Raw genomic sequence first — 20,253 nt, 5'->3', positions numbered from 1 at the left:
TAAAATGCTTTTGTGCCACTTTTGACTGAAACAGGTGCATGAACGAGCGATGAAAGTCCACGTGTAGTAGGTCCATGAGCTGAAGCACGCCAGCTGGAGAATGCAGGCGCACGACGATGATTTCTGAGTCGGTGCGGAGGTGAAACAATGACGAACTCGGCGATCAATGGCTGCGTTTATCATCTTTCCTCCGTTTGAAACGGCTTTCAAAAGCCGTTTCCAAAGCCCTTTAGAAACGGCTTCCAAAAAAGTTACGTTTATCAAATCATCGCGAATACGAAATCTCGCCTTGTCACTTCGCAGCTGCATTGCGCAATTTGACCCGAGGAGAAGGGGTCATATACCGTAAATACAGTGCAAAGCCGTTTCAAAACAGCTTTGCGTTTATCTTGCTTCAGAGGGCTTCTAGAAACAGGTTTCTGGAAACCTGTTTCGGAAACCTGCTTCAGAAAGCACAAATTTGCAGCTTTCAAAAAGGCTTTCCGAACTACACCAGCACTGTTCACATCTAAATGCCTTCAACATTCAGCTCGACATCTATCTGTTCTCGTCAGTCAACCGCACCAAATTGTTCACATCTCTGTGATCCTGTTATACCTCAAACTGATTTCTGATGTGCAGCATTAAAAGCAAAAATTGAAAAGGAAAAAAGAAAAAAGCATGGCTATGAAAGACTCTTTATGAAAAAAGAAATGATTTAAAAATGGTTGTCATATACATTGTTAAAGCTATTTTGCGGTCAGATTGATATGTCTGCACGAAATTTTGAACAGCACTGCAACGATATTATCCTAAACACTTTCGTGCATCTTTCTGCAAGATCGATAAAACATAGCTTTGGGTAGTGCACAAAACACTTCTATGAAACCACTTAGCTATGATACCACAATATATACTATTATTTTGTCATCAACATTTTCATTTTCATTTCATTTCATTTTTTCCATCTCCAACAGAACGTGTATACATTTTTCCTTCCGCATAAAATTTTGATTCATATATACGTCAATATTACAAAATATGATAAACGGAATTTATGGATATACAAATGGTAAGATGAAAAAGAAAAGGCACAAAAAACATTCTGAAGTTCAGAAAATGCAGGAGATGGGGAGGAATGCTGAAGAAGCAAAGCTTGTAGGGTGCATTCCCCCCAAACATATAATAACATCTTATATCATTGATCTTCTACTTAGCACATGAGATTAAATTCACAAAAAGAATTACACAAACTTCAAATAAAAACCTAACTGGCCCTAGACAAACACCCAGACAAATCTACAAACTAAGTCGCTGTCATGCAGAAAATAGAACAGGAAAAGTAAGACAGAAAGATGAAGCAGAACTGATAACACGACTGGAAAATAGAAAGAAAAACAATGTCGATTGTGAGGACGAAGGGTGATGAGTGAACGGAGCCGCTAAGTCATACGTATAAAATGAAAGTGAATATTACGGTACTTTTACTGTTTACAGTCATTAAGAAAGCAACAAATTTCTATCCTATTTAGGTTTTGCGTATATATATATAATGATGACGTTCAAAGGAATTCTTATAAATATCTAAAAATAAATCATTTAACTTGACTTTAAAACATGTACTGACCACACCCATCGTTACACGATTCTATAAGATATCTCACTTTTTTCTCTTTTATACTGTTATACTCTTTATACTGCTATAGATAACGAAGCTAGTGGAGAGAAAACGACAGAATCCACATGATAACTCGATAATGACAATGAAGACTTCGTCCAGATCCGTCTTTCATGTCTATTGCTCATTAGCCCTTCCAAGACGGAGTAATTATCGTCGGCGTAATATAAAGAATATGATCCAAAAATGGGTTATGCCCCATTTTAAACATTTTAGAATAAGTTTATTATCGGATAGAGCAAACTAAAATCTTTCCTGTGATATACCTCACGAGTAAGCCCTACATACCAAGGAATATTCTTGAAGTTTTAATCAAAGATATTCCATTGTTCTTACCATCTACTTTGTTTCTATTGCAAATATATCAAATTAGCAAGATTGGAGTTAACTCAGTTTGCGATGTAAACTTCAAGTTTACCATGACTACGCAGGGACAAGTTTTAACAAACTGACTAAAGGGACAAAAACTGTGTTTGTTAGATTTTTGTTACTCTGTACACTGCAAAAACACCGGTTTTAGATTTAACACCGATCAAGTATCAATAGGGGACCACACCCACATGTGTAGAAAGTATGTTGTGATGGTAGTTGGTGTTGAAAAGTGTTCCCCTGGCACTTCATGGTGTTAATTTGACACTACAGCAGCTGCTGGTGATACTTTTGACACTGTGCTGGTGTTAATTCAACAATGACACCGCATAGTGTTGATTTGATATTGCTGGTGTTAATATCAATGGTAAAACAGCTTCAATAGGAGACCACACCAACTGGTGTTACTGTGGTGTAAATGTGTTCACACCTTTTTTTTCAAAAATCAAGTGCTTTATCGGAAAATTCTTGATCGTCTTGTTGAAGTTCAAGATCACCAACAAAAACAGTAAATAAGAAACTATTAAAAAAATAATTTTATATTTTGAAGTGACACGCGGAGGTGTTGATCTTACACCACAAATGAGCACCGAAAATTTAACACCAGCTCGGTGTTTCATAATTAACACCGGACTTTTTGCAGTGAAGCACTGAAACAGTCTGTTCGTGCTATAAAAGTAACAGAAAACGTTACTCCAGTACGGGAGATTTCATGTATGACATTTCGTTCGCGATGATGGCGTCCTTTTTGCTACGACTTGGGGGAACATGAAACTATCTCCTTGGAATGTATTTGCAGTTTCACATGCGACCGATTATGTTGTACATTGTAATTATACTGATTTTCTTTTCATTTCATTTCATTTCATTTATTTCCATCATTCAACAAGAATAAAAAAATCACATCCATATATAACCAAGTTGGTTCTATAGAATGGAGTCACAATACCACAATACAGGTCCAGTATTCCGTAGTGAAAATTAAGGCTTATCATTTAAAAAGACCTTCGGTGAAACTGACAACATGATCTGGTACAATAAATGTGAACATCAGCATTAATCACACACATTTACATAAAATATGGAGGAAGAGTTTTTGAATGATCACGTTGCATCCACGTAGCAATTTGCATCTTTTGTATATCCATTAACTGCAGAGTTTTGAATGATTTGAATAATTCAAATGTGGGGGCTTGATATGTCGCTTATTTTTTGTTCATCCTCTTTTGGAGATTCCAGTGTGTGCCTCGGTGACAAAGGAAGTCTCCCAAATTGATGCTCAATGAAATCTTAACTCTTCTACACATGTGATAAAACTATCTACATAGCCCCAATCATTTTCCGCAGTGCGGCGATTGACTTTTCCCCCGTCAGGTCGGCAACGGCTTCTCCAATCGCCTCCTTGTCCTCCGCGGAAACAACCAGGTGTCTGAAAATCGGGTCGTCGACCTCAACGCACTTCTTCATCAAGACGTCGACCACGTCGTCGACTGAAAGGCCGGGTATACTTGAAAGTGAGTCGATAAGGCATCTTAGTTGACGTCTATCTATGTCGTGCATGTCATCTTTATTGCTCAGGGCGTTGAGTTCGGACGAAGCCCACTTCACCAGTCCAGTTTCCACCTTAGTAGGTTCGATCAAGCACACCCTGAAGTAAAATCAACAATACATACAATTTAGACTGAACGTGTCAATCTGTTCGAAAAAAACACACAAAAAAACCACACACAAACACCACACACAAAACCACACACAAAAAACACACCAAAAAAAAACACACAAAAAAAGAAACACATACAAAAAACCCCACACAGACACACACACACACACACACACACAGATGTATATAGAATGTATGTTTTCATACTCCGAAAGGGGTCGATAGAATGAAGTTCAAGTTCAAGTTCAGGTTCAAGTTCATACGTCACACAAGATTGAACGAAGATCGAAATGATGTTCCCTGCAAAGAGACAAGGAGAACTGTTGTCAGATATAGAAATCCTCCACTTACCCCAGAATTCAAAATATTTTGGAGTACTTACAGATTATAGCACTCGCACCACGTTTTGTGTATTTCTTAAAACCTCGTTATCATTTCCAAGCTAAAGGTTCTTCTACCCCATGCAACTTTATTTTATCATAAAATGCCTTAGTTCTCCCGTATATAGGACTTATTTTTATAGTTAATGGGTAAATTTTGGTTGGAAAAATTGAATTCTAGTTTAAATTACAAAAGAGAGTTATATGCATTTGTCATTATGTTCAGGTACACTCGTGATCAACTTCCACCATTGTTTGATAGCATGGTGAGATTAAATACTTCTCTTGATTCGTACCCTACTCCCGGACCCTACTCGCGTACCAGCGGAAACTTCCATTTTATATATCCCAAATTATTAGTAACACAAATCTGTCAGAAATCGGTTCTGAACATTTGGAATATCTTCCCGATACCATAAGGTCTTGTTCATTTACTCCTTAAAAGCTACACTTGAATACAATAATATACTCCCTACTCTTTGAACTGAAAATAGTACATGCCTATAACCTTTCTTTTTTTTCCATTTTGTATTTATCACTCAACTACCAGCCTGCACCCACACCTGCATCTGCCTTGATTACACAAATTCCTAAAAGAGAGTTGAGTTGCCGAAAATTATTTTATGATACCCAATCCTTTTCAAGCTTATAACCCCTCAGATTGTTTCCTGCTATTATCCCTCATATTTATATACTCGAGAAATACCTACTACGTATCTATATACTATGACATGTATTGTATATGGTTATTGCACAATGCCATCGCTTGTGCTTCTCTATTATTTTGTGTAATAGTTTGTTACCATTTTAATCATTGCATTTGTTATTTTTGAGCCCTTGAAATTTTGATTGAATTTACATTTGAGTGAATGCAGAAAACAAACCAAAGCAAACCCAAAACCATGACCTTGTGACCTTAGTTTTACAGAAAACACTCTCCCGATGAAGTTCAGTATAATAATACTATAGTAAAAGTATAGTAAGATTATCAACTCGAGGAATACTTAGTCAAGAATCAAACTTACAAAGTTGCAGAACTGTGCAATTAATTAGTGGGACTCAAAGAGCCGATAGATCTATGTCACATGCATTGAAAATTGTTCAGACATTCCATCCATTTCTAATTTATTTTCCATCTCCAATACATAAACATAAAACATTTATTTTCAACTGAAAACGAATGCATATATTGATATCAAGGTTCAATAGGCGAAATTCATAGGTATGCTTGAGATAAGGTAAAAAACACGAAAAAAATATTTGTAGTTCATGAATATGCTGGAGATGAGAAGGGATGCTAAAAAAAGTTAGATTAAAGAGAAAGTTTTTGCCGCTCTTTATACCTGATGTTGAATGACTTGACAGTGGAGAGTAGTGATTCAAAGAATCCTTCCAAGGCAAACTTGGAGGCGCAGTAGAAGTCGTAGTAAGGTATACCTGAAATTTAATGAGACAGTAGAATGTGCAGGTGCCGCAGAATGTTTGGTTTTTTTTTTTCAGGGTTGGGGAGGGGGCCGCGGGACAGGGGGGGGGGGAGGGGGAGTCAACGTTACTGTTACTGCATCCTCCGCGCTTAGAGGGAACCATGTAAGGATGGAACATTGTTTTTCTTTGCCGCCTGACCTCTGGACTGCCGCTTAAAACCCTCCCCAAAACTAAACAGACTCCAAAAGAAAGAGAAAAATATTCCCTATCCACAGAATCACACCAAACACGACGAAAATCGGATAAGAAATAAAGAACATTATGACATTTTGAAATTTTACATTTTTTCGGAGAACATTTTTTTTACCAGTCCTTATGAATATAAATAAGAGAGTTGATGCCATCCATCACAATTTGTAATATATTTGTATTGTTATGAATGAAATCAGGGAAAATAACTACTTTTAGCAAATACAAGTAAAAAATGTTCCAATACCAAGATATACCAGAGTTATCATTCGTTCTTCTTTTGTTTTAGGTGGTTTTAAGACAAGTTTGATAATCATACAGCCAAAATATGACATATTTGTCATTTCTCTATATGGAATTAATAAGGAATTGTGAGAGCATGCGAGTGTGCACCATCTTGTCCTTCACTTTGCCTCCGTTTAGTTCAGTTTCATTTATTTTCCATCCGACATCCAAGAAATAGTACAACAAAATACAAAGTGTAGATATTTCACCATCACAGTATGGTTAGTTTGAAAAAAAGAACACATAACGAAATATGAATGGTGAAGTATATGATAAGATATGATATGTAGAACAAAGTAGAATAACTATATTAAGAACATCAATGCATACTTTGAAATGTTTACAGAAAAGGATGGATGATTGCGATCTACTAAAAGGCAAGGCTTGTAATTATGTGGATCACTCAAAATGTAATACGTCACTAAACATAATCATTTTAAACAATAATCATTAAGCGGAAATAAAAGGAAAAATTCTGACAAGTTCAGTTCAACTGTGGTCCAAACAACTTAAGGACTCCATGGGATTAAAATCTACGTCAAATGTACAATTCAGCGAAGTTTGGTGGGTTGTATTGAAGTGAGGTCCTCTTCGGAGAAAGGGGCAATTCAAAAGAGATTAACGAGACAAAATGGAGAGTTGACGAAATATGGAAGTGAAGACCACGATTGTGTGTTAAAAGCATTTCAAAAATACCAAACTTGCACTGCCCTCAAAACAGTTTATATCCTATTCAACTGCTAATTCAAAGCCCTATGTGAAATGTATTTCCATGTGAAATATATCACTTTCAATTATCTACATATGGTATTCTGTATTTTGAGGGAGCTTGTTAAAAAAAACTGCGTTATATTTAATCCCATACAACATTCTATGTATAATTTTTTTACATAAACCTTCAATTTTGTAATATTGTACATAATTTTTCCATTGACGTGTGTGTATAAACGTTGATTATGCAAATGTTTGTGAAATAAATTGAATTGAATTAAACTGAATAGAATTGAATTGAATTGAGTTAAGATAGTAGTGTATCATAAACTCAGATGTTCATAAATTCTAATATCAAGAGACCACACGTTCGGATGAAGATCTCTGGTAATAATTCATGCGGGAAACTATATTCCCCTACCTTGCTTTCCCGCTATACTGGAGACACTGATGATTTTTCCCGCCTTTTTCTGCTTCATGTGAGGAAGTACCGCCTGAGTTACTCGGATCGTGCCGATAGTGTTCACGTTAAAGATGGTCTCGATCCTGCCACGTGGCACGTGTTCTGGGATACCCAAGACAGCAATTCCCGCTATGTTGACTGAAAAATGGGGAGATCAACAGTACTAGTATGTGACCATGCAAATCATCATAGCAGAAACTTTTCAGTGTCAAATAGACAGCACATGAAACTGGCTTACGTATCGCAATTCAACTCAAACGTCCATACTGCATTTGTACATAATAAAAGCAAATGGATCCCATCACCTCATTGCTTAACACACTCACTCTCTCTCCTATTACTCTTAAAACTTATCAGCACTTTCAAGCGAATGCTTGAAAACATGGCAGCCCATTAAACCTATCTATTGTTATACATATTCAATTCAGCAGAATGGAGAAGAAAAAACAATTGTAAATTATGATTATGATGAAAGGGTGATAATGAAAACAAAAATGTTTTTCGAGCAAGATTATAGAACTAGTTGAATGCTTTAGATATACACAAATTAGACATCCCCAGAAATTTGACATGCATAAGACAAAATCATGATCTGCAATTCTTTATAGGTTGTTGAGCTTACAGTGAGGTTAGATAAGAAAACAATCAATTGAACCATTGGGATATTGACAGTCAACTGTGAGTAATAACTGGTGAAATGCTGTTCGGTTTTATAGCAGTGTCAGGAGGTGTATGTAAAACCGAGTTGCAGGTGGATCTGTGGTTGGGTTGTTCAGTATATGTGAGTTTGATTGATGAAATTGTAGCTACCACATCATTACCACTCAGAAGGTAACAGAACAGAAATGGGTCTCTGTAAAGGTATTCAAATATGCAGAGACATGCCCCTTTTCTGCTGGAGGCACACCCTCTACGGTTGTAATGCATTACGCGATTCACCAATCCTATAGCAGAGGTCATATTTCTTATTTGAGTTTTTAAACATCATAAATGTGTTTTTGATGATATTTGCCCCTACATCATATGGGAAATTGCAAATTTAAGGGGTAGAAAGCTTCTCAAAGAGACACTTTTGATAATGATGCCTTTTGTAGTTTTTTCAAAAATAAATCTTGCAGTTTTGCATAGATGCAGGCAGTTATCCTTGACTAAGGGGTTGTCATCATCAACTTATTGCCTACAAAGTACTGTAAAGCACTTTTATTTATCAAACAGATTAACTTGATGTAGTTTGAGCATTTTCAGTGGTAGCCCAAACAAAGAAATACATTAAAATGACACAAATCATTCAAAGTTGTGTGATACTGATGACTACTATGTACTAAGATGTAGTACCACAAGAACATGATAAGAAAACAAATTGTAGTTAAGTAGAGTTGGGGGGGGGGTAGAGGGGGAGGGGTAAGGGGGAGACGAGGAGGGAGGGGTGGTGTAGGGGAGGGAAGGGAGGGATTTGACAGAATAGATCAACATGAACCAGCAGAGCTTGTACTGGATGAATATTTCCCATTGGCTTGTGTGCATGGCGTGCATTCTCTATAGGCAGTAATGCAAAAATGGTATTACACAGCATTGACGAAGAGAAAAACAAAACAAATCAAAATTGTTCGTTTTCCTGACGACAAATACTATACTACTTTAACTGCAGACTTAAGTTAATCTTTCAGAAGAGTAAACTTGTTACTAATATGCAGTTTAACAGTTGTGGAGAAAGTGCTCACTTAGAATATCGATGCGTCCGTGAGTTTGAATGACGTCATCAACTACTCGTGTGATGTCTTCATCCTTGGTGACGTCCATCTCCTTGATGAAGATTGTCTTATCAATAGCGTCCCCAACCGCGGCAACTAAGTCGGCCTTTTCTGCCATGGCAATGACGGTAGCGATGACAAGGTAGCGTTGATCGGGGTCTTGTGCGAGACGTCGAGCAGCACAGAGCCCGATACCAGACGAACATCCAGTCACGAGTACTACTTGAGCAGCCATGGTAACCAAACGAAGTTCGCCCAGTTCCTTGTACAAACTGAATACATGAAATATATATATATATATATATATATATATATATATATATATATATATATATATATACATACATACCTGAATAGACAAGTATTATCGAGGAATTCTTCGCGAAAAGGCAAGATATCAAATATGATAATAAGATGGCGTTTGAGATCGACAGATCATCTGTATATCAACCATTTCCCGTCTGTTATTATCATTTTACTGCAATGCTCGGTTACATTGGTTTGTTTTGAAACTTTTCATTTCCTATGTATTCTACTATTATTCTCCTCTTCATCCTTCTCGTAGTCTGTGTTTCTTCTCTTCTTCTGGGTTTGCTACCATCTACACTATCCCTTCTACTGCTGCTATTACTATTGGTACTACTACTGCTACTACATTGTAATTATAATAATACTGCGACTACTACTACCACTACTACTACCACTACTACTATAACTATACGATTGTTTCATTATTACTACCACTGGTACTATAGGCCTACTACACTTTCCTACAACTGCTTTTACTATCGCTATTTTCTCCCCTTTGACGATGTCTACCTAGATGTAATGGAGATAGTGATTTATAATTCTCTTTACACGTATTACGCGTCCATCCAATGCCAACGTTCAGAAAATGGGGAGGGGGAAGGCGCGTACATACAAACCTTATTTCATTTTCGGATCAACGAGCCTTCGGGACAAAAAAAAAAGAAAGCTTTTCTCTTTTTTGGTCGTTTTCGGATCAACGAACCTTCGCAAGTAACGAATAACGAACTGCAACCACATAGGCGAACTAATATATTCTCACCCGTTAGCAGTAGTCGAGAATCCAACGGCACGAAGTAGCCGTGCGATCTTGTGTCTGTGTACTCCGTCAGTTGTGCCTTTGACAGCGAGATAATCAGAATGTTTTCGGCAAAATCCTTATCTAATTTCAGCCGACCTCAATAACCTCTCGTCTACTGAACATCACGAACTTGTAGCCAGATAGGTGAGGATTAAAGTCTATGTATACTTAAGACACGTGACATCTTTGTTTATTGGTTATTATTTCATGCGAAGTCGTGAAATGATAATTATTATACCTGTGTATGCAAAAAAAAAAGAAGAAAAAAGAATGGCAGTCTTTGAAGCGAACATTTTCATAGATCTTACTTTAAAAATCAAACTTTACATATCTACTTGATTAAAATCCTACTTGTCATTTTAGACCGGGGGCCCAGAGCATTTATTCAGCTGAAAAGGGTCACACTTTTTGATGGTCTCATCATGTAAGGATGTGGCCAAGGGTCAATAAAATGAATTGCTGGCAAGTCACATCCTGTACCGTAAGCCTAGGGACCACAAAAAGGGACCCCGAAAAATGGATTTATTCAGCCGAAGGGGGTCACGGACAAAAGTTGGTGGATATTGTTCCTTTGGGTGTACTTATCATGAAAACAGCAATGCCAGCTATTTTATCCTGTACGGGGCCCCAGACAGTAGCCCCAAGGGGCCCCACAAATATGGTGTTATTCAGCTGAAAAGGGTCACCGCCAATTTCTTTTGCAATGGAAGTAGTTCCCATCAGAGATAACCAAAACACCAAAGCCAGCTATTTTATCCCGTACGGGGCCCCAGACAGTAGCCCCAAAGGGCCCCACCCCCCATAGGCCTACGTACAAACACACACAAACATTGATTTTATTCAGTTGAAAAGAGTCACGGCTAATTTCTTTTGCAATGTAAGGAGTACCAATCAGAGATATCCAAAACACCAAAGCCAGCTTTTTTATCCTGCACGGGGCCCCAGACAGTAGCCCCAAAGTGCCCCACCCCCTATAAGCCCTACGTACAAACACGCACACACACACATTGACTTTATTCAGCTGATAAGAGTAACGGCTAATTTCATTTGCAATGGAAGTAGTACCCATCAGAGACATACAAAACACCAAAGCCAGTTATTTTGTCCTGTACGGGGCCCCAGACAGTAGCCCCAAAGTGCCTCCCCCCCCCCAACACACATACTCACACAATAGTTTCATTCAGCTGAAAAGGGTCACGGCTAATTTCTTTTGCAAAGGAATTAGTACCCATCAGAGAAATCCAAAATACCAAAGCCAGTTATTTTATCCTGCATGGGGCCCCAGACAGTAGCCCCAGACAGTAGCCCCAGACAGTTGCCCCAAATTTCCCCCTTACCCCTCCCCCTCCCCCCCCCACACACATTGATTTTATTCAGCTGAAAAGGGTCACAGCTACTTTCTTTTGCAATCGGAAGTAGTACTCATCAGAGATATCTAAAGCACTAAAGCCAGTTATTTTATCCTGTACGGGGCCCCAGACAGTAGCCCCAAAGTGCCCCCCTACACACACACACACACACACACACACACACACACACACACACACATATATTGGTTTCATTCAGCCGAAAAGGGTCACGGCTAATTTCTTTTGCAATGGAAGTAGTATCCATCGGATATCAAAATACCAAAGTCAGATATTTTATCCTGCACGGGGCCCCAGACAGTAGCTCCAAAGTGTTTTGCTTTATTCTCTTTATTGTTTCCATCTCTTCTTCTTCTTCTTAAATGCGCTCCTTCGTCTTCATTTTCGCGACAACGACAACGCGTCCTCCTGATCATCATCAGTTTTGCTGTTCTGGCAAACATTTTCCAGTGTATCGCATAATTGCATGCATAATTGAGTCTGGGAAAGCGTAGGAACAACGTAGCTAAAGTGGCCAATAGCGTTATCGAAGCAGGAATGAAGCGTCGTAGGAACAGGCCTTGATTTTATACGAGAGTAGAGAAGGCCCCGTCACACTACAGCGTATAAATCAGCGAATGCCTAGCGGATGGGCAAAATTTGGCAAAGTCCAGATACGCTCGTATCCGCTCGAATTCGCAAGCAAACTGTGGTTTTCGAACGTTCGCCTGACGAGTGATGAGCATATGCTGACCGTGTAACGAGCGGATAAAGTAACAAATGAAAGCGAATGCGTACAGTCCACCCAACGGATGCTGAGCGGACAAAGCGAATGAGCAGCGAATGCCCAACATATGCAGAGCGATACTGCGGCAATTACGTGACGGATCTCGGATGACGCACACTTTACCAAATCATTTTGAGCAGTGACAGTGTCAAGTAATGTTGTCTCTAAAAAAAGAAGAGTGAAATTGTTCACTCATGAAGGAGTAAATAACAAAAAAGAGTGAGTTTCGAGTGAAATTGGAGTGACTTTGGAGTGAAAATGTTCATTTTCACTAATTTTGGAGTGACCTCAGGGATCACTCGAAGATTTTGGAGTGATCTTCTTTTTTTAGATAGTTGTGACTGTGAAAATGGCCCCCAAAAGAAGGAAGCCGAAGTAACCACCAAGTACTCCTGATGTCACTCGTTCAAGATTCCCCTAAAAGTGTACTTCCTTCTGATGATCACGTGACGATGATGTTGGTAGTCCAACATCCTCCATTGCGTCTGGTGCCTCCAACTGGAGTCGAACTTTCACAATTCCCAATTTCCATTCAGAGATTCCCATTTACTACAGGTTGACTTTTATAGCAGTGGTTTAGAATAATGTTCTCTTATTATTTAATGTCAGAATACGTATAATGAAATGTCATGTAGGGGGCTGTGGCATAGTGGATCCGACTCCCGAACCGAGGACCCGGGTTCGAATCCCGCCCAGTACTTACATCCTTGGACAAGATTTGTTTACCCACGATGTCCTTCTTGACCCAGGTGTATAAATGGGTACCTGGCAACGCTGGGGTAATAATAATGGCAGGGCCCTCTGGTAGAGCAGTGACAACACTGAAGAGGCTACCCTGGGCAAATAAGACCCTTTTTTATTATTATAAGTATCATTATTATTATTATTATATGTGCTATATATGAATATCTATTTTTTATCTACGTTTGATTAACGTGTGTTGCTGTGCACATTTGCTGGGCGAATTTGGACGAACGGCGGACGAATGAGAAACGAATGCAGAGCGACCAAAACTTTCAATCAGCGGATGCTAAGCGAACACAGAGCGGATTGTCATTCCGTTCGTCACCCGCTCAAGATTTTGGACATGTCCAAAATCAAAATTTTGCTCCGGCGGATCTCTGCGAATCTCTGCGAACAGCTAGCGGATACAACGAACGTCAAGCGGGTCACGAACGACGAGCAACGGATGTGAGCGTATGTCCAAATTTTCGGATCCGCTGGGCATTCGTTGGCTCGATCCGCTCTAGTGTGACGGGGACTTAGTGAGAGCGTCGTTAAAGCGGGAAGGTCGTGCTTTGATCAAGAAAGCGGCGCAGCAGCGGGACCATGTCGTCGGTGTCTAGTTTAAACTACATTTCCCGTTCTTATGCCGCTGTTACTACGGTCAGAAAAACCTGGAATTGTTACGCTCATCCCGCGGTATTTACACTGTCACTGCTCTCTCCCCGTTTGAGCTACGATTCAAAATAGGTCAATCTTGATGGGGAGATGAGGAAGAAATTTTGAACCAGTTCAAAATTTCTTCTCGATCTGTAAAATTGCCAGATCTAACCCCATCATCCAAACGCTGCTGCTACGATGCTCCCGGTCCCCGTACACTTTTGCCGCTCTCTCCCGATCTGACAGATTGAATAGATCGGGATGCAGATCTTGATAGTGGAATTACATGTGGGGACACTTTAGGAACACTCCGTGGGGCCCCGTACAGCTATATAACTGGTTTCGGTGTTTTTGATACCTCGTTGAGTACTACTTCCATTGCAAAAGAAATTATAGCAGTGATTCTTTTCACTTAGAATAAAATAATACGGGAGCACTTTCCAGCTACTGGCTGGGGGCCCCTTAACTGGATGGGTTTGTGTTTCACGTATCTCAGCTGTTAATTCCACTAGCTACCAAGGAAAATAGGCATACATGGCTCTTTTCACCTAAAAACACTTAATTCATATGGGGTGGGAATACCTTGGGGCTATACCTGTCAAGGGCCCTGCATCCGGGCCAATATCGCACCTCTTTTAATCGAATTCTTTAATGTTGAATTAAATTTAGCAAAAATTTCGCCTAGATGACATGGTAGTTCAATGTCATATTAATCTCTTCATTCAAATTTATTTTGAAACATTCACATTACCTCTAACCTTATTCTAAATAACACTTTTTCAACTGAAATCTATTATATAAGACAAGTACCATTCCACTATCCGTTCATTCATAAATTCATAATGATATAGTCACGTGATTACATGCTACGCTCGTTCATTCAAATTGATTTCTGGCCATCTAATTTAACATGTTCTGCAGTCAATTAAACAGATATGTTCATGCTTGGTCTCTTTCTTTATTTTCTTTCATCGTAGTTATTGTTTTGTAAGCATCATAGCATTTCATGTTTTCGTATTCGTTTAAGAGACTTTGACACCATTTTTTTAACGTGCTTTTTGAATCCAAAGAAGTAAGGAGCCACAAATTATCTGGCCGTTACGAGCGCTTTATTACTAGCGGTCGGCCAGTTCCAAGAAGTCAAGGTTATGATCCTCAAATGTTTTTTTTTTTTACAAATAATTCTTTCTATGTCTTTTAGAGATATACGTCTGTATCTATTGTGCTGTCATGACTATAAAAAATGAAGTTAATCTGCATTACTGGTACACGTATAGGCCTATGAGAAGGAGCGTTACCAGTCTGGTTACAGAACAACCAAATCCAGTTATACTAGATAAGAAATGTGATACTTTTACTGCTTTATAACAGTAATTCATAGATGAAACGAAAACACACATAGAAAGACATATTAAAATGATCTGAAACAAAGAAATAGCATGATTTGAATTTGAATGAACACGTTTGGAATTTGACTGTCTTTCGCGAAATTTAATAGCTGAAATACCCTTTTCGGCAAGTCAAGGCGAATTTGAATGAACGTATATAGGGTACCAGCCAATTTGAATACCCATTTTACGAATTCGAACCTTCTATCAAATGAACCAACAAAAGTGCGAAATTGGCTGGGAAAACCTAACTGGCTTTGATGTTTTGGGTATCTATGATGTAAACTAAGGCCTACTTCGATTGTAAAAGAAAAACAACTATGACTCTTTTCAGCGAAATGATGTCATAATAATTATGTGGGGGAGGGGCACTGTATGGCTACTGTAACCTGGGCCCAGTACAAGATGAAATGACTGGTTTTCGTAATATGGTCACCTTGGTTGTGCACTATACAGAAGTATGCTTCCTTTGCAAATTTCTTGAGTGTTTTGCTACTGTAACCTATGGGACCCCGTATACAGGATAAGATGACTTGCTTTAGTGTTTGTGATATCTCTGTTCAGTAGGCCCTGATATTAACGCTACAAAAGAATTTGTAAGACCATTTTCAGCTGATTCACAGTACATGTATAATGGATGGGACACTGTGGAGCTACTGTCTGGGGCTCTGTGCAGGATAAAATAACTAGCCTTGGTGTGTTGAATATCTCTGATAGGTACATGTACTTCTTCCAGTGCAAAAGAAATTACCCGTGTTTGGGGCTATACAGTATGTCCCCAAAAAAATTACAACGCGGCCTTCCGCAATGATATCTTTAAAAATAGTGAATGAATCTTAATAAAAATTCAGGGTATGAGACTATAACTCATTGCCCACATCTTATAGAAAACCCCATTCGATTTGCTTCAGTGGTCAAAGAGAAATACGGAATTTTGTAGAGGGTATCGGGAATCTCTTCTGTCCAAGTTCTGTCTATTGTTCACACACAAGATCATCGAAATGCTAAACTCGGAAGAATCCGATTCATGACATGCTTTACAACAATCCACATTTCTCTGTGACCGCTTAACCAAATTGAATGGGGTTTTCTGCAAAATAGAGCTAAGATGTTATACCTTAAGACTCTGAAGTAGCACGTACACAGGTTGATCATAATAGGTGTTATCAATTCGAAAATCTGATTGTAATTTTGGGGGTGACTTACTGCAGTATGTCCCCCAAAAAAATTACAATAAGATTTTCGCATTGATAATGCCTAATATGATTAAATTTTTCAAAGGCTACTTCAAGGTCTTGAAATATAACATTTTAGCTCTATTTTGCAGAAATCCCCATTCGATTTGGTTAAGCGGTCACAGAGAAATGTGGATTGTTGTAAAGCATGTCATGAATCAGATTCTTCCGAGTTTAGCATTTCGATGATCTTGTGTGTGAACAATTGGCAGAACTTGGACAGAAGAGATTCCCGACATCCTCTACAAAATTCCGTATTTCTCTTTGACCACTGAAGCAAATCGAATAGGGTTTTCTGTAAGATGTGGGCAATGAGTTATAGTTTCATACCCTGAATTTGTATTTAGATTGATTCACTATTTTTAAAGATATAATTGCGGAGGGCCCCGTTGTAATTTATTTTGGGACATACTGTACTGTGCGGGGCCCCGTACAGGATAAAATAACTGGCTTTGGTATTTTAGATATCTCTGATAATGGGTACTACTCCCATTGCAAAAGAAATTAGCCGTGACCCTTTTCAGCTGAATGAAACTAATGTGTGTGTGTGTGTGTGTGTGTGTGTGTGTGTGTGTGTGTGTGTGTATGTGTATGTGCGTGTATGTGGAGAGGGGGGGGGCACTTTGGGGCTACTGTCTGGCGCCCCGTACAGGATAAAATAACTGGCTTTGGTGCTTTGGATATCTCTGATGGGTATATTTCCATTGCAAAAGAAATTAGTCGTGACCCATTTTGGCTGAATGAAACTAATGTGTGTGTGTGTGTGTGTGTGTGTGTGTGTGTGTGTTGGGGGTGGGGTGCACTTCGGGGCTACTGTCTGGGTCCCCGTACAGGATAAAATAACTGGCTTTAGTGTTTTGGATATCTCTGATGAGTATGCCTACTACTTCCAATTGCAAAAGAAAGTAGCCATGACCCTTTTCAGCTGAATAAAATCGATGTATGTGTGTGTGTGATGGGGGGGGGGGGGGGGGGAGGGAGCAATTTGGGGCTACTTACTGGGGCCCCGTGCAGAATAAAATAGCTGGCTTTGGTGTTTTGGATATCTCTGATGGGTACTACTTCCATTGCAAAAGAATAGCCGTGACTCTTTTCAGCTGAATGAAGCTAATGTGTGTGTGTGTGTGGGGGGGGGGGGGAGCTCCTTTGGGGCTACTGTCCGGGGCCCCGTACTGGATAACATAGCTGGCTTTGGTGTTCTTGGTATCTCTGATGGGTCTTCCTTCCATTGCAAATGAAATTAGCCGTGACTCTTCTCAGCTGCACGAATGAAATCAATGTTTGTGTGTGTTTGAACGTATGACCTATGGGGGTGGGGCACTTTGGGGCTACTGTCTGGGGCCCCGTACAGGATAAAGTAGCTGGTATTGGTGTTTTGGATATCTCTGATGGGAACTACTTCAATTGCAAAACAAATTAGCCGCGACTCTTTTCAACTGAATAAAATCAATGTTTGTGTGTGTTTGTACGTAGGCCTATGGGGGGTGGGGCCCTTTGGGGCCACTGTCTGGGGCCCCGTACAGGATAAAATAGCTGGCATTGGTGTTTTGGATATCTCTGATGGGAACTACTTCCATTGCAAAAGAAATTAGCCGTGACCCTTTTCAGCTGAATAACACCATATTTGTGGGGCCCTTTGGGGCTACTGTCTGGGGCCCCGTACAGGATAAAATAGCTGGCATTGCTGTTTTCATGATAAGTACACCCAAAGGAACAATATCCACCAACTTTTGTCCGTGACCCCCTTCGGCTGAATAAATCCATTTTTCGGGGTCCCTTTTTGTGGTCCCTAGGCTTACGGTACAGGATGTGACTTGCCAGCAATTCATTTTATTGACCCTTGGACACATCCTTATATGATGAGACCATTAAAAAGTGTGACCCTTTTCAGCTGAATAAATCTTCTGGGCCCCCGGTCTATTTGTCAATGTTTCAAACGAGTTCAGTGATGGAATACACGAATTACCATATTTTCCTCATGTCACTCGTTGCACGTTCTAACACGAACACTTAACACACTAACAAAGAGAGAGAAAAAAAAGAGAACGGTAGACAACCATATTGACAGAGAAGGCGAAAGAGAGAGACAGAGAGGGGGATGGAAATACAAAACGAGTGTGCATGTGTGTGTGTGTGTGTGTGTGTTTGCGTTAAGAAGAGAGTAGTACTTGAACAGCCATGCTGACGAACAGTTATGACCAGAGTTAAAAGACTATGCAGAAAGAGGGCTTCGAGTGGGTAAAGGTGGAACTGTACATATAAGTTGCTCACATTACTCCTTTAAAGTCAAAGCTTCCGTGCTTTCACTCCTGAATCGTCCACCGTTTTCTTTCATAAGGACGGCGAAATTGTAAAGTCACCAAATATTTCGTCTAAAAACATAAAATCTTCCTAATCCAATGGATGGTTTGACAGGCTTTAGAACTCGATCATCTTTAAGTCCATGACAAATGGATTGTGAGTATCGGGTATTTTGTTTAAACCGGTCCAGTCTGGAAGAAGTTAGGTAGCAGGAATAACCATTTAATTTGTACCTCTGCATTTCGTTGCGAGTATCTTGAAAATTGAGGAATATTTAGAGGTGATCGGTTGAATTCATGTAATCGCCAAAAATCGGGAATCAAAAGAGTATAAAGTTTCTAATTTGAGACTGAAAGAGTAGTTGTAACCTTCTAAAAGATGTGCGGCCAAATGATTTACAAAGTACAGTGTACTTTTAAGTGTAGCAACTGGATGCTTTCAGAATCATGTTATCAAACTAATGGTATATATCCCAACAACGCCTGAGATTAGAAAGAAGATTTTATTCTTGTTTAGAAAGTACTAACAACAGCTGAACAATGAATAAAGGAATTGTAGTAAAAACAATGATGCGGCTACAAACAACAAAAATGTGTTACAGAAAAGTAGCATTCTAACATGTAATCAACTGAAATTAACTGCATGCTTGAATGTTGTAAATTATATTTCTGTAGATTCTAATATAGATTTTCCCGGTCAATTTCATACTTTTGTCATTCAAGTTCCTATTCCGAGCATTCGATTTCACGCATTCCACGCTCGCAGCACTGAAGCAGCAATCAAATTCAAAATCCGGTCATTCGAGTTCAAGATCGGAGCATTCAAATTCACTGTTGGAGCATTCAAATTCACTATCGGAGCATTCAAATTTAAGAGAGGAGCACGCATTTCAGCAATGAGCATTCAAATTCATGTCAAGCTGGCGACGGAATCTCGTCGGTCATTCAATTTCGTGAATAGCAACCATGCATGTTGCAAATAACTGCATTCAATTTAAAAGAAGTCCTGAATCTAGTTAATTTGGGGCCAGGTGTGTGTGTCTTTTTCATTCAGTTTTGAATACATTGGACATGAACATTGTATACGTCTTGATTGTTGTTTATTGCTATCTTATTGGTTTACTTCTGCGTTGCTATGTGAGATCATTATGTGTCGGTTTGTCTTTAAATTGATGAATTGTCATTATGTGGTTAGTGTTGGGGCGTTGTCAGCATGCAGTATCATCAAGAAATATGGTTATATCGTGTTGTTTGGATGCATTGCTGATTAGACCTTACGATTTAAGATTTATCGAGATGAAAAACAAAGAATATATGAACAGACAACCATGTAGAACTTAAACAATCATAATTGCACTGTATGCAAGCCTTCATTGGTTGTGTTTGCCCTTTCTTATTTCTTAAAAGAGTCTACTTTACTTTCCTCGTTAAATTGATGGAACGAAGTAGGAACTTTATCTCCTAAAATTTAAATTAATTTGAATGCACTAGTAGGAAATGCAATGCTGGCATTTGGAAATTGAACGCCCAAGCTTGAATTTGAGTTGACGAAAGTGAAATAGAACTCCCATAAATGAAATCGCTCGGATTCTGAATTTGAATGCCCGAATAATTTCGCGCGCGCTGTGTCAATTTGAATGCACATTACTGAATTGGAATTACAAAAGCATGAAATTAACCGGGATAAAATATACCATACACTGTATAGTTGTATAAAAGTTGAAGTAGAACTAAAGCTGAGAAGTTTCACACTTCT

The 20,253-nt window shown here is 39.1% G+C and overlaps 1 protein-coding gene and 1 pseudogene across 1 annotated transcript; one reads left to right on the top strand and one right to left on the bottom strand.

Moving 5' to 3' along the window:
* LOC139741253 (retinol dehydrogenase 8-like) overlaps positions 1–20,253 on the top strand; it is a 97,339-nt pseudogene that overhangs the window by 12,609 nt on the left and 64,477 nt on the right.
* Positions 3,347–9,185, bottom strand: LOC139741244 (retinol dehydrogenase 8-like). The gene is made up of 4 exons (XM_071651840.1): positions 8,921–9,185; positions 7,158–7,337; positions 5,410–5,503; positions 3,347–3,674 (listed from the first exon to the last, which is right to left on the bottom strand). Exons 1-4 carry the CDS (start codon positions 9,183–9,185, stop codon positions 3,347–3,349), a joined length of 867 nt encoding a protein of 288 aa, XP_071507941.1.

The sequence above is a fragment of the Diadema antillarum genome, unplaced genomic scaffold (assembly GCF_040938485.1).
Source record: "Diadema antillarum isolate AM-2024a unplaced genomic scaffold, OU_Dant_1.0 seq00000912_RagTag, whole genome shotgun sequence".
In the NCBI taxonomy this organism is placed as follows: domain Eukaryota; kingdom Metazoa; phylum Echinodermata; class Echinoidea; order Diadematoida; family Diadematidae; genus Diadema; species Diadema antillarum.
The sequence above is the reverse complement of the archived record's forward strand: the minus strand, read 5'-3'. Positions and strand labels throughout refer to the sequence as shown.

Bases quoted from the DNA above. Each gene is read 5' to 3' on its own strand.
- LOC139741244 (XM_071651840.1), bottom strand. From the start codon at position 9,185: ATGGCTGCTCAAGTAGTACTCGTGACTGGATGTTCGTCTGGTATCGGG. The intron at 7,338-8,920 runs GTGAGCACTTTC...CCCATTTTTCAG, and splicing joins CGGACGCATCGATATTCTAA to TCAACATAGCGGGAATTGCT. The intron at 5,504-7,157 runs GTAGGGGAATAT...ATTAAATTTCAG, and splicing joins CAGTATAGCGGGAAAGCAAG to GTATACCTTACTACGACTTC.